This window comes from Thamnophis sirtalis, unplaced genomic scaffold (genome assembly GCF_051295495.1).
Source record: "Thamnophis sirtalis isolate CommonGarterSnake01/CBP01778 unplaced genomic scaffold, rThaSir2_p1.2 scaffold_12, whole genome shotgun sequence".
NCBI lineage: Eukaryota > Metazoa > Chordata > Lepidosauria > Squamata > Natricidae > Thamnophis > Thamnophis sirtalis.
The window spans coordinates 58312419-58328258 of NW_028261392.1; the positions used below are offsets into that span (position 1 = coordinate 58312419).

At 38.5% G+C, this 15840-nt stretch overlaps 1 protein-coding gene across 1 annotated transcript in view; it reads left to right on the plus strand.

Annotated features, from left to right (window-relative positions):
* PAPPA2 (pappalysin 2) overlaps window positions 1-15840 on the plus strand; it is a 181008-nt gene that overhangs the window by 148709 nt on the left and 16459 nt on the right. The window contains exons 17-20 of the mRNA XM_087726787.1: window positions 4884-5052; window positions 7239-7371; window positions 11606-11715; window positions 15728-15799. Of these exons, the coding sequence (XP_087582913.1) occupies window positions 4884-5052; window positions 7239-7371; window positions 11606-11715; window positions 15728-15799 (484 nt within the window). The remainder of the gene's footprint in view (window positions 1-4883; window positions 5053-7238; window positions 7372-11605; window positions 11716-15727; window positions 15800-15840) is intronic.

Sequence of the window (15840 nt, forward strand, 5' to 3'; positions counted from 1 at the left end):
GTTATATAGTCACTGAGCAGATGGCTTTAATTACATCCACCAAATAGCTGCTGCTTATCATCATCTTTGTGGGCTTCATAGACAGACCTTCACCAGGTCAGAGTGCTTCTGGGCTGTCCTCCTTAGTAATACATTATATAAGACTTCGACAAGACTAAGAGAGTGAACGGACAGCTTTCCCACCCCCTTTTCTTAGTATAAAGTAAAGCAATATTGTTTCAGCAGCACAAGTTGTTGTTCCTGTATTTTTTATTTTTATTTTCTGGCAACAGAACCTCTTTTCTTTACCAGAGAGATATTAACATGCTGGACAGAATTCAGAGAAAAGCCACAAAAATGACAAAGAGCTGGAGAGAGTAACTTCACAGAGGCCTCTGTGCCAAGCCAAAACTGTATAGTTTCAGGATGATGAAGAGAAAGGGGCACAGGAACTGGCTGTGTATGCTTCCAAATGGATTTGAATATGAATCAGAGAAGGGGGCCTTGTTAGGGAAGTTGCAAAGTGGAATTGTTTCCTTGTGGGAGAGGCTATGAGAGCATGGAGAAGCCTGAGGGCTGAAGCAGGGCAAGCAAACATTCTTTTGCGTTATAGGCAGTGGTGGGATTCAGCCGGTTCGCACCTATTCGGGAGAACCGGTTGGTAACTTTCTAAGTAGTTTCTTGTTGGAAGAAATCTCCTTTTGTTTTTTTTCCCCACTTCGCAGAGCTAATCCTGTAAGGAAGGCAGGAAGGAAACATTCTGGTGTTGTTTCTAGCCTAATCTTTATTGACCTGCTTACAGAAACTATAGCAATAGCAGTTAGACTTATATACCGCTTCATAGGGCTTTCAGCCCTCTCTAAGCGGTTTACAGAGTCAGCATATCGCCCCCACAGTCTGGGTCCTCATTTTACCCACCTCGGAAGGATGGAAGGCTGAGCCGGTGAGATTTGAACTGCTGAGCTGCAGATAACAGCCAGCTGAAGTGGCTGCAGTACAGCACTCTAACCACTGTGCCACCTCGGCTCTCCGGTTAACCCTTATTACATTGTAACAGCTAAGGCGAAACGTCCATCGACCTGAGTGACCTTGAGTTGGCCACACCCACTCAGTCACATGACAACCGAGCCCCACCTACCCAGATGGTCATTAGGGCAGAGAACCGGTTGCTAAATTATTTGAATCCCACCACTGGTTATAAGGAACATTGGGGCACAACATAGCTGGCTGTGCTCCTGGCTAAATAATCAAGCATCTGTACAATTCAAAGGCTGATATTCTTCCCCCTAAAATAATGCTTTGATCCTAGTCAGAAAGTTGATGTTCAGGTGCGCATAGTTTTGCTTTCTAAATTATATGTATCACTTCAAAATAATTTATTTTGATTTGCTAGGCATGATTATCACATCTGATTATACCAACATGTTCTGCAAATATTGCAGTGTTTAAGGTGCTGTACTTCTGTGTCGGAGTCACTGTATATTCTTGGCTTAAAATAAAATCAATTCAAATTTCCCAAAAGTATCCAAGTGCGAGTTCAGAGAAATCATGCAGATCAGATGTTGTTTGTAAAGTAAAATTCTTTAGCACAATACAAGGTTACTGCTGTTTACAATAACTATGCATCAAAATGTGCTGTTAGAAAATAAAATTCAAGTTAACAAGACATGGTTGGTTTGCTAATTTCCAAAGTGCCAATGAAAGATTAGCATTTTTTTCATACATTGTTTTGTGCCTTTGAGTGACATGAGTTTTCCGTGACCTGACAAATGCACGAATGTCAAAAGCGCGCCGACAAAACCGCGGCGCTAAAACCGCGATGTCAAAAGCGCGCCGACAGAAGCATGATTTAAGTTAAGGTAAGGTTTAGTGTTAGGTTTAGGGTTAGGTTTAGGGTTAAGTTTAGGGTTTGGTTTAAGGTTAGGTTTAGGGTTTGGTTTAGGGTTAGGGTTACAGCGCGCTTCTGTTGGCGTGCTGTTGTCGGCGCGCTTCAGCGCTCATTCGTCGGCGCAGTTTTGTCACCGCGGTTTAGTCAGGCGCGCTTTTGTCGTTCGCGCATTTGTGGTGGAACTGAGTTTTCAGTCCTAAAAATAAGTGGACTGAATTAAAACTTATTTAATTTAAATGTTTTTGTGTGCTTTATGTCATTTTTCAGTTACATTAAACATTACATTATGGCACCAAACTTTACAAAAGCTCCGGAGACTTGCACAAGGTTTATGCTTCAGGTCCTCTTCATTTATGCCAGCCTGAAATCTCTTTGTAGAGCTAAAACCATTTTTTTCCTCACGTCCTATTATAATTGACATCTTAATTTTGTGTATCGCTTTTGTTACGGAGAGCACAAAAGTCTTGTATGACCTTCCAATAAGGTTTTGGGGGGGGTGGCATGTTTCCCTACTATTCAGAGAAAGTAGACTGTTTTTTCACCCAAGTTTCTGGTTTTGAAGGGCTTTTCATTTTTATTTTATTTTTTTGTTTAGCACATAAACAGATTGTGGAGCCCTAAACTCAGTGTGATTTTAGGACAATAGCCTTACTGGCTGACAGAGAGTCTGTCTGAGTCTTGGAATGCTCAATTTGGGTACTCAAGTCTCCCAGTGCTCCCCGCCTGGTAAATCTTTGCCAGCACAAATTTGTGCTTCCATTATGTTGCTATTTAGATGCCTTCACATACTAAATATCCTTGTTTCCCCTCTCTGTGGTATGTTTTCAGGCGAATCACAAGGAAGTAGACAATTGCGGTATCTTGCTCATATTCCATTAAAAACATTTATTTCTTTTCTCTCTTTGATTTCTAATTCCCCATGTTTCTTTCTTCATCTTTTTGCAGAATGCTGAAGGACCAGCATGCAACTATCTTTAGTATATCCACTTCCTCCTTTCTTTTGTTTTCTTGGCAAAGACTTAAGTCACCTTGCAAATAAACTTTTATTTATTTTATTAATAAAGTTCATTTTTCAAGAGAAATTCTTTTTTTCTTTTTTAATTTTTATTTTAAACACATCAACACATCAACAAAAACAAACACAGGACTTAAAACAACATAGGAACAAGAAGTTCCATCATATATCATACACCAGTTCCGTATCGGTTTCTTTACAGTTAGTGTTTTCCCTTCTATACATTTCTATCTTGCATTCATGGTCCCTGAGCCGAGGTGGCGCAGTGGTTAAATGCAGCACTGCAGGCTACTTCAGCTGACTGCAGTTCTGCAGTTCGGCTGTTCAAATCTCACTGGCTCAGGGTTGACTCAGCCTTCCATCCTTCCGAGGTGGGTAAAATGAGGACCCAGATTGTTGTTGGGGGCAATATGCTGACTCTGTAAACCGCTTAGAGAAGGCTGAAAGCCGTATGAAGCGGTATATAAGTCTAACTGCTATTGCTATTGCTATTAATCATTATTCATTTTTATGTACTATTCTATATTTATTTATACTTAGCTATTTATAACAAAATATTATTTCCCTATATTAGGCTTTATATTCTTACTATTGTTTATTCTCTTACATACAATTATAGATATACATTCACATGGTTATTATTTTTCTTTGCCATTCTTATACTTTTGTTATTCCATTTAAAAGATTATACAATTTGGGTTGCTTTGTTTACCATCCCTAGCGCCTGTTGTAACACCACCTTATTTTCCCTTTCTTTTCTCCCTCCCTTCCTTCTCTACTTCCTTCCTTCCTCCTCTCCTTCCCCTTCCTTCTTCCCTTACCTCTCCCCTACTCCTACCCTCTCTCTTCCCCTTCCTGCCCTCTCTCCTTCTCTTTCTCTCCCTTCCACCCTCCTCTCCTTCTCTTTCTCAAGAGAAATTCTTAACCTTATTCCCGCCACTCCCATGTACGTTATGACAGCATGCTATTATGTATATCAAAATGTCTAAAAATGTGTGCTGTGCATCTATGGAGTTTGATAAACATGCTGATTTCTATTTTCCATCATAATATAGCCAGGGCTGTAATGCAAAGACATGTTCCAAATCCAACCAGTTGCTGTTTATTTGGAGAGCTTATTCTTACAAATGTGGAAAAGTAACCTTAGTTACTTTTAGTTTACTCTTAGTTATCAGAAGAGACCTGTGCTTTGCAAATGAAGTGTGGGATAAAAATGTGCTAAATAAATAGGCTGTTCAGATGGTTATGGTGTGGCAGTACAGCAGCGTCTTCCCGATGTAAACAGCCGTGTTCAGAACACATCCTTGGAGCCTGTGTAATTTCTTAACAGAGCTGAAAAAAGCAGAGAAACCACAGGGAAGAATTTATTAAGGAGGGGCCCAAGATGCAGATTCTAAAATATGTTTGTCTACCTGCTTGAAGTAACCTATCTAGGTAGAAAAGGGGAGGAGAAGGTGGACTCGACAGGGTAATTTATACAGGGCGGGGCATAACCTTTTCCTAGGGGGTCACAGCAAGATCGACAGCAGTTTACAACTTCCGCGACACCTCATTTTAAAGCCCATAAAAAACTGAATTGAATGAGCTATTAAATGTTAAATTTGTTTCGGTTGAAACTTTGAGAATGAATTTGGAAACTGTGTTGAAAAATCTGGAAAATCGAACGGAACTGTTTGAAGATTTGTTGTGTTCTTATCCACCTCGTTTGAATGCTGTTCGAAGGGCTAATGGTGGTCATACTGACTATTAAATCGTGTCAATAAACTCAGTTTTTGATGGGCTTTCGAATGGTGTATGAATTATTTGTGTTGTTATTACAAGTGTTGCTGTGACCCCCTAGGAAAAGGTTATGCCCCGCCCTGTAGTATTTGATCAACAGAAGACTGGAATATGAACCCCAAAAGTCATCACAAAATACTGTGATTGGCTTAATTTTGGGAGCTGTTTTGATACAGTGTTGCAATGACATAACCACTTCCTTTTTTGTTCTTAAATCCTCAGAACATTTTTGAATATCCACTGCCTTGAAACTGGCTTCTGGGAGGAAGGGAGCTGCATTCCTGTGGTTTGCAAACCGCCCCCGCCGGTCTTTGAAGGGATGTACAACTGCACCAATGGCTTTGAGCTTGACAGTCGGTGTGTTCTTAGCTGTGGTCCACAGAGTAAGACGGTAAAGACAACTTTATGGTCAGTTCGCAAATAGGCCAGGTTTCCATTGGGTTGTGAGCCTGAATCTTGACCCATATGGCAGCCCCCAGCTTCAGTTTTTAGCGAATGTTGATTGCCATATTTTGCCCTGCTTGCTGGCATCCCTTGAATTTGGTTTTATTGTGTAATAAAAAGAGAATGAACAACTGGGCCTGTTAAGAGCCGAGGTGGCGCAGTGGTTAGAGTGCAGTACTGCAGGCCACTTCAGCTGACTGCTATCTGCAGTTTGGCAGTTCATATCTCACCGGCTCAAGGTTGACTCAGCCTTCCATCCTTCCGAGGTGGGTAAAATAAGGACCCGGATTGTTGGGGGCGATATGCTGACTCTGTAAACCGCTTAGAGAGGGCTGAAAGCCCTATGAAGCAGTATATAAGTCTAACTGCTATTGCTATTGCTATTCAGCAGAATTTATTTTCCTGCTCTTTCCATGAATTCCTTATTAAAAAAAAATCATTACTCACTAAATAATCTAAAATGCCAGTAGTCCTTGCTTACTGACTTCCATTCACATTTATGACATTGACCTGGGCCTGGCATGTTTTATTCCTTGCCCCCCCCTTCCCCTCGTAGTTCAGAGAGATTAGAAGGAAGGAAGTAATCACAAGAGAGTAAACAGGCACATAATGGAGAATACACATCGAAAGGTGATCCTTGGGGCTGAGATCTGCAAATGTGCTATTCAGACAGCCCACTTTATTCCCCCATTGTGTGCCTATGGTGGCTCAGTAGTTAGAGTGCAGTACTGCAGGCTACTCTGCCGCCTGCCGGCTGCCTGCAATTTGGCAGTTCAAATCTCATCAGGATCAAGGTTGACTCAGCCTTCCATCCTTCCGAGATCCGTAAAATGAGGACCTAGTTTGTTGGGGGCAATATGCTGACTTTGTAAACCACTTAGAGAGGGCTGCAAAGGACTTTGAAGCAGCATATAAGTCTAGGTGCTATTGCTGCTTGTTCTGTAACCCTTCCAATTGCACTACTCTACTGGGTATGTGTGTGTGTGTGTGTGTGCAAAAATCCCAAACAGTTCAGATACAAGAAAGATTGCCTACAAAGATCACTTGAGGTTTCCTTCTCCCTGCCTTCCCAAAGTGGAAAGATTGTAGAGGAAGGGATTACAAGGAAGTACGCAGGCATGATTCACCGACAAATGCGCACACGACAAAAGCGTGACGTCAAAATGGCGTCCACAACAGTGCGCCAACAACAGTGCGCCATCAACAAACAATGGGAAAACAAGGTAATAACCCTAACCCTGAACCTAACCCTAACCCTAACCCTAACCCTAACCCTAACCCTAATCCTTACCTTAACCCTAATTGCACTTTTGTTGGCGCGCTGTTGTCGGCGCGCTGTTGTGGGCCGTCGCAGTTTTCTTGCGGTTTTGTTGGCCCACTTTTGTCATGCGCGCATTTGTCGGGTCACGCGTAGGCATACAGTGGGAACTACACTGAACTATCTGTCTAGTGCGTTTATGGCTGCCAGTGCCAGCGCATTACTTTTGATATATATACCCCTGTGTGCCTGCTTAATCTCTTGTAATCTTTTCTTCTATAATGAATGTAAATACATCAATTCCCTTCTTGCTAATTATCCCATTGCAAACGGCGGGGGGGGGTGGGGAGAAACAAAAGTCACAGTCACATGATTTTACCACTTAGCAACCATTTCACTTAGCGATGGAGTCAGTTCCAATTTGTGGTCACTAAACAGACATTTGTTTTTCTTGATTTTGAATTCATAGTAAATGTTAAAACTCCACGGATTACATCAGTATGTGTGTTGGTAGACTGAACAACTTGTTCAAAAATCTTACATTCGATATTTGAAGGACTTCCACACTGATATCCCTAAACGGAGGGACAACGTTATGGCTGAAATCAGCATCTGAACACTAGTCGAGACTGCCAAACTCTCTCGTGGAAAAGGAGAGATCATATGATGTACTCTGGATACTGTTTTTTTGTGAGCAGAAGAAAGGCACCAACATTTTTGCAATTGGCTTGAGACCAGTGGGAATCACAGGATTCCATTGAAGTTATAACCAATAGTATAAGTATGGGTGACATTGACTATAGTGAATGTGGTAACAAAGAGGGACTTTAAATTCTGTACAGCTCATGAATTAATCTGTTTCTTTTATATTTCAGCTTTCCATTCTTTGCACTAAAAATGGCTTGTGGACAGAGGAATTTAAATTATGTGAAGAACTGCAAGGAGAGTGTGTACCACCGCAGGAGCTTAATTCAGTGGAATACAAGTGTGAGCAAGGTTATGGAATTGGTAAGGTAAACAATTTCTGATCATCCCATTCTCCTAAATATTAATATTAATATTAAGTTGTTTGCAGATCTGTGGAACAGGCTATATTTAAAGCATTCTTTTTTAAAATTAAGGTTATATACTGTTTATATTTTATGCCACTGTAATATAGGTGGTATATAAATTGAATAAATATTTGTAGCATATCTCTGTTTTCTTTTCTACTTGAGCTTTCTATTGCTGTTTTAAAATCAAATATTCTGCTTAGACATTCATATTTGCAAAACGTATGAGTGTTTAATATGAGTGAGGCTTTAACACAAACAGAGCAGAGCAATCCTAATAGAAACAAGAAAAGTTTTTGTGATTTTTCTTTTTCCAGTGTAACATTCAGGTAGGTCCCAAAGACAAACAACAAAAACATATTTCTCTGTTTGATTCATATTAAATATTTACCCTGGAAGCCAGAAAGAATGAAAGGTGGTGTTGGTAGAAAAAGAATTGGCGTAATTCTCAAAAGGAAAAATGAAATAATATGCAACAGCCTAATCCTTACTCATGTCTCCCAACTGTAAACTCTATTTTTAAATCAAATAGTATTAAACCTCTGAATTTTCCTTCACTGAGATTAAGCTGATGAAAAAACATCTTCCTATCCCTGAAGGGGCTTTCCCGGGAGATTAATACATGCAAAAGCATCTTAGTTATAAAAGAAGAATTCATTATTCATAAAGGCTGGAAAGATTAATAGAACTGAGAAGCTTGCTGTGATTTGTTAAGTTATCAGAAAGTGACTTTGGGAAAGAAGACCAACACTCTATCGACCATAAAAAATGATGAATTTAGTTTACAAAAAGAAGAAAGAAAAATAAAAATTAAGGAGAAAAAGTAGAAAGAAATTCGGTTTTTAATCATTAAGTATTGATCCAATAGAATATTGATCAGTTTTGCCATTATGTCAGTAAAGATATAGTTAATGGAATCAGAAAAAAAAAGAGTAACCAAGATAATAAAATCAATAGCCAACCCTTTTTAAACATTATTTTAAACATTGATTAACTGACTTCTGGGTAATACCATCTAATGATTATGTGGTAATATTTTTATAGCCATGCTTCTCAAACAGTTGAAATTGAAGTTGACAAAGAATGAATAGCTGCAATAAATAGCTTTGAAACCTATACTCTGTGATATTTAATTGTCTTTAAGACCATTAAAAATGGATTTTTAATGTAGGCTAATTCTATTCTTTGCATATAATACATAATATGTTTGCATAACATATATATATATATATATATATATATATATATATATATATATATATATATATATATATATATATATATATATATATTTATTTATTTATCAGCACAAATAAAACAAACACACACACACACACACACACACACACACACACACACACACACACACACACACACACACACACACACACACACACACACACACACATATATATATATATATATATATATATATATATATATATATATATATATATATATATATGTTTGTTATATTTGTGCTGATCAATAAATAAAGGGAGACTAGTATAGATCTATTTCAAGCTATTTAGCTCTCATCAGCTAGCCATACCCTTACTGGAAATCGAGCCTGTGCTGTATTGCCTCTAAGGCAGATGTGTTAACCATTGAGCCACAGAGCTCGACTCCTTATCAGCCAGCCAGGGTGAAAGGTATCTATTTAGATTTTACAACTCCCGGTATGCCCAAATATGGGAGGAAGATCACTACTTCCATTCTCTGTCCTTCGGCTCGTCACAAAAGACCATCCAGACAGAACCCAATTTTTTTTTACTGTTGCCTTATACATACACATACATACATACATACATACATACATACATACATACATACACACATACACACATACATACCCCTGGTATGCCCAAATATGGGAGAAGGCATACTGCTTCCTTTCTCTGTCTATCGGCTCATCACAAGAGATCATCCAGACAGAAAGCCAATATTTTTACTGTTGCCTTTGTTACATTTGTGTTGTATTTGTGCTGATAAATAAATAAAGGGAGACTAGTATAGATCTATTTCAAGCTATTTAGCTCTCATCAGCTAGCCATACCCTTACTGGGATTAGAACCTGTGCTGTATTACATATTAGGCAGTTGTGTTAACCACTTAGCCACAAGGTTCTCCTCCTTTATCAGCTGAGCCAGGGAAATAGGTATGTATTTAGTGTCACAACCCAAATATGCCCAAATATGGGAGGAGACATGCTGCTTCCTTTCTCTATCGGCTCATCACAAGAGACCATGCAGACAGAAAGCCAATATTTTTACATACATACACATACATACATACATACATACATACATACATACATACATTACTTTTGGTTGCCTGTTAAAAATACTGTAGCATTTGAATAAACTAAAATGCTTCTCGCTATTGATAATAAATCAGGAGCTGTACATGAAGCTAATGTATCTGGATCAAACCGTGAAATTAAAAAAAACAAACCACTTTGTTTTCTTGCAAAACGTTCATTACCCAAACTAGGTGACATCAAGAGTGCTACAATAACCACAGACAGAACAATAACAGATAGAAATCTCTTATTTCCTATCTGTTCTCATCTGAATAAGATCAACTTTTCGTTTCCCTGCCGTGATCTTCCATGTCTGCTTCGCAGTCTTTCATGCTGAAGTTACAGTTAGAGTTTTGCCTAAAAAGGAAACCAGGCCCTTTGTACCCAAAAGTCTTGATCTCGACCATTTACATCCCAAAGAAATGAAGGTTCTCTTGATTAATCTTTTATTTTGCCAAATAATTTTTATTAAGTGTTGAAAAGAGTAAAAGCCAATAAAAACGACCAAAACCATAAGCGGAAAATTGCAAGAAGGGCAAGAAAGGGGGCAAGGGGATAAAAAAGGGGAAAGAGAAAAGAATTAACTTCACAGCTAGTAAAAACAATTTTAATAGCTTATCACTGTCTCTACAAAAAAAAGAATATATCAAACTCTCTTCTCCTCATAGCTCTTCTCTTAACTGATGCTACTAAATGTCCACCCAAATTTTGTCAGCAAAAGTCCAGTAAAGACAACCATGTAACTATTTTTTCTTTTAATCTCAGTCCAACTTGCCAATCTTATAAATCTTCCCTGATTTTTTTAAAAGTATTCTTTAAACCTCTTCAAAAACGAAAGTATCAGAGGCAACTTGCTGCTTATCAGTATTTCATAGCGAAACACTTCCATTTTATGCTGCCTGTTCCCTGGGAGCTTCCAAAGGCTTGCAAAGTCTTTTGGAGCTTCTGGAGCCAAAATCATTTGGGGTTTCCAAAGAACAGAGCATGTTCACACACAGAATTATATAGGATGGGTGGTGATGGTGAGGAGATACTATTGTGCATGTGCAACTTTTGCAATGCATATTTTGCATATAATTTTTTTTTGCTTAGACATTTACTTTTTCCAGATTGTCAAATGTAAAAATTGTAGGAGGCAAAACGAAAAAACAAAACCAGGGAGCAATGTGGCAGGGGAAAACTTTTGTTACAGTTATAACTGTTGTGGGAAGATGTGTGGAGAGAGAAAAATAGCATCCTAAATCCTGGAATATGCATCAGTCCCAACCAAGCAATCTAGACCTTTTATCCCTTCCTCTTGCTAGAATTTTGGCCTGCCACACTTTCTCTTATTTCATTACGCTTTCTTTAGTATAGTCGATGGGAGGGGGGAATAGAAGGAGTAGGATTGTGGAATGTATTATTTTCATTCTTTATTAGAAGTCAAGGTAATCCTTTGTCTCCGCACTTTCACACCTGACCGGAAGCAGTTGGGCGTAGATGCCAGTGTGGAAGAAGATTGGACCATGTGATGGATTGTGGGTGTGGGGACAAGATCATGAACTTTTAACTGAGTGGGATTCTGATGTAACTTCCAGAGTTGGAATCCCACAGCACGATGCCTGTCGTATTAAATTGGAACTTTAAGCATAGTTTTGCCTTCGACTCTGATTTAATTCTGCATGGTATTGGGAACGCTGACACTTGCTTTTTCTAAATAGAAGATTCTCACAATTGTTGATGAATGAAGTTTTGTTAAGTACCAGAGCAGTAATATGTACTTATGGACTCAACTTATGTACTCAAATTGGAGATCATACAAATCCTTTTGGAAGTCCACGGCATTTACACATTTCTCAATGGAAATTATAATCTGCTACTTCTCTCTCTCTCTCTTTTTTTGTACCAGGGGCTTCATGCACACCTTCCTGTTTGTTTCTACCTAGAGATCCTGTGACATTGCCTGAAAATGTCACTGCTGATACCATGGACCACAGACTGAAACCTACTAAAGTCCAGGTAAAAGGAGGGGGAACTGCTGCAACTTTGAAAGTGGAATATATTAGCTTTTAGTCTGCTTACCTAGAGCTCTAGAGAGTGCTGGTTACAGTTTCTTCAGTAATCGTACGTACATTTCCACCTTAAAGTCTAGTTGATCATGATGAACGAGTATGACTAGGAGCAAAAAACCACACAGAAATGGAAGTTGATTTTGAAAGGAGCTTAAAGAGTTATGATGTGCAAACCAGTGGTGGGTTTCAAAAATTGTTCGAACCTACTCTGTGGGTGTGGCCTCCTTTGTGGGAGTGGCTTGCCACCCATGTGACCGGATGGGAGTGGCTTGCCGCCCATGTGACCGGATATGAAGATGCCGACGACACTTGTCAGAACCACCTTAAATTACCTCACACACAGCACTGGCATGCATAAGAATATGATGTAAACTTGTTTTTTAAAAGGCATCTTTGGTTTGCGTTAAAACAACTTCAACACACGCAATGTTCTGATTGCACCACAAACGCAGTAGTCATCCTTACCTTTCACAGAGGCACTGAGTTTTATAAATATGAGCATGATAGTGTAGAATAATCATATCCAAGGACCAGTGGTGGGTTTCAAAAAAGTTTGGAACCTCTTCTGTAGGTGTGGCCTGCTTTCCAGGTCCACTGGTGGAACCTCTTCTAACCGGTTATGTAGATTTGACGAACCGGTTCTATTGAATAGATGTGAACTGGTAGGAACCCACCTCTGGTGCAAACTCATCTTCCTCCTTCCTCTGGCTGCAGCTTGGATTTCTAATTGAAGGGGCAAGCTTTTTCTCCATGCTTACTTAGAAGTTTGATATATTTCTTCTCATTTCTCTTCTTTTTGGGGCGTTCTAACGTTTGAATATTTTTAAAAAAGGAGAATTCATTGTCACAATCAACGTGAACTGGAAAAATTAAAGCTACGTTTTTATCTAGGGATTAAATTATTGTTTCCCTTTTTAAGAAGTCCAATTTAGGCCTTGTGTTTGAAAATGACAGTGTAGCTTGCAGATGGTAGATTTGGCCATAAAGTATAGGTGACAACCATAACATCTTTGTCACATGGTGGTCCTATAGGCACCAAACAAATTTAATAAATAAATAAATAAAATGTCATGTTGTTCTGCTTTTGACTTTCAAGAGTAATGACATCCCAACAAACTAAAACCTAAGCCATATAGATCAGTGGCAGAATTTTGTAACAGAATCGGAATGTGACAGTGTAGTCATGGGGAAGTCAAAATGTTATAGTCCCTCCTGTGAGGGAGATTGGCAGTTTCTAAATGTGATAAATAAGTAATAAATAGAATGCTAACTCTTCTGGCAATATAGTGCTTTGAAGCCATTGCTTTTTATAACCCATAATGGTTACTATGGAATAAGTATCCAACAAGACTAGCAATGGGAAAAGACAACAATGAAGTATTAATGGCTGGAAACAATTGGAATATAGTTTTAAGAACTTAATCATGATTTTTAAAATAAGGAATGTAGACGTATCAAAGACTTTTCACGCTGGGTTGATGTTTGGGAAAGTACTCTGGTTGAGTCTTTGCCTGGCATTCTTTTCAGCTCTTTCTGGGAAAAAGAAATGTATAGGTACAGAAAAAAATAGGAAAAAAATGGTCTTGAAACATCTGTGTATTGTCTGTCTGCATTCTAAGTTATCATGATAGACCCAGGTTTTGTTATTCTGAATCTCTCAATCTGATGTTTAGCTTTTTTTTCTAATTGCATTCTTATCCCTCTCAGTGGAATAGCTAAAATACCTCAGATGTTATCATTCTGTTGCTTCATCTAACTTGAGTTTCCCTGAAAATGAAATAGAAGAATATGGGCTGGCATTTGAAAACATTTAAAATAAAACCAAATTGGGTTGTTATGGAGCTGAATTACCACCCAAGATTGTAATTCTCCTCATGGGAATTTTCAGGATTATCGAAGATTCATTCCTCTAGATTCTGTTGTGTGTTGTATTATATAAACTCTGCAATTGTGCTGCTGGTTATGTTCAAACAGGGGAAGAAGGTATCTATGCCCTCTAAGGTCTGTAATTCTGAAGTGGAATGCTCCTGAGTTGATTTTCTCCTATTGTTGGTTTTTTGCGTGAAATGTTTTCCCTTCCAGCTGAAAACCCCTTGCTACATAAAAGTGTTCTCCTGGGAATAGGGAAACAGAAAAGAGTGTGATATAGGCAGGAGGTTTTGTTATTGTGAAACTAAATTATTCCCATTGCCAGGAGCTGTCACTAGACATAATTCTCTTTTTGTTCATTTCTTGATCCTTCTGTATATTTTCAAATCACTTCTCTTCCTTGACTTGATGGTCGACTGGATGTTCTGTGAACTTTAATGGCATTGTTGAATCATTGTCTCCAAGAGGTATCTGCCCTACAGATCAGGGTGAAGTAGGAAGAACAATGAAGTGGATTAGGGACCTGGGCTAGATTGATTGGGGTCAAACAGAATGATATGTGCCAACTGGAGTCATCAACTATAAACACAGTAATCTAAATGTATTTATAGTTTATTCAAAGAAGCAAAAAATAGTTATGTATGTGAGTCTACTTTTGTTCACTTCATTATATGGAAACAAGCTGGGTCATTTCAAGAGAATAGCAATAGCAATAGCAGTTAGACTTATATACCACTTCATAGGGCTTTTAGCCCTCTCTAAGCAGTTTACAGAGTCAGCATATTGCCCCCAACAATCCGGGTCCTCATTTTACCCACCTCGGAAGGATGGAAGGCTGAGTCAACCTCGAGCCGGTGAGATTTGAACAGCCGAACTGCCGAACTGCAGTCAGCTGAAGTAGCCTGCAGTGCTGCACTCTAACCACTGTGCCACCTGAACCCTGAAATAAGTTGAATACATTGAGAACGGGGTGTTTCAGAAATGTCTGTGACAAAACAAGAAAATATAATAGTCAAGAATGAATTAGTATTGAGTGAAGGAGGATGAAATATACAGTTTGAAGGAAGCATGTTGATAGGGATTGTTCATATAGAGTAAATGAATACGGATTAAATTGTGGAGATGGGGAAGACTGAAAAAGTTGTGGTTGGAAGGAGTTCATGAGATCCTCAAAAACTGAGAATTGATAATTCCAAAGAAGAAAAGACAATATATAAAAAAAGGTAAATAGAGATGGTAAAATCAAGGATGCAAGGATGCTTAAAAAGCAATGGTGCTTTTTAAGTATATAAAAATATGGAAAGATATAGGGACTAGTTTAAACTAGTTTTCGCTATGTTTCTTATTCTTGTCTCAGGAATTTAACCTGCTTCGTTTAGAATTTCACTACATAGGTATTTCCCATATATAGAGTAACCTTGATATTATAGCAATGATGTACATTAATGTAAATGCTTCTATAATAGCAGCAATAGCAGTTAGACTTATATACCGCTTCATAGGGCTTTCAGCCCTCTCTAAGTGGTTTACAGAGTCAGCATATTGCCCCCACAGTCTGGGTCCTCATTTCACCCACCTCGGAAGGATGGAAGGCTGAGTCACCTTGAGCCGGTGAGATTTGAACCGCTGAACTGCAGATAACAGTCAGCTGAAGTGGCCTGCAGTACAGCACCCTAACCACTGCGCCACCTCGGCTCTTCTTACTTATCAAAAAGTATACATGTTTTGAGGTTAGCTAAGAACAATATTATTTTCCTTGTTTGTTTTGTGGGGATTTGTGAGTTTAAAAGTCAAATATTTTTACTAACATAAGCCTGCAAATACTGTATAAGGATTACAAACCAAGATTTTTTTTTAGAAAAAGATGATCCAAAACCTAAAATTATCTGGAATCAAAATTCTATACCATATAGGAGATTGTGTATAGAATTTGTAATTCCATTCGCACAAAATCTTTAGCATTGCATTGAATGTAATAGATCTTTGGTGAAATAAGATATATATCATCAGTAATTTTTTTTTTGAAAAAACTATAAATCGCTTGCTGTTATCCGCTGACTAATGCAAAACTCTTGTTTATGTCTCTTCAGAGTATCGTGTGTACTGGAAGACTGGAATGGTATCCTAACCCAAAATCTATTCATTGTATTATTTCTTGTGAGGTAAGAAATATTCTGTCTGTCTGTTTTCCCCCTCCCTTCTT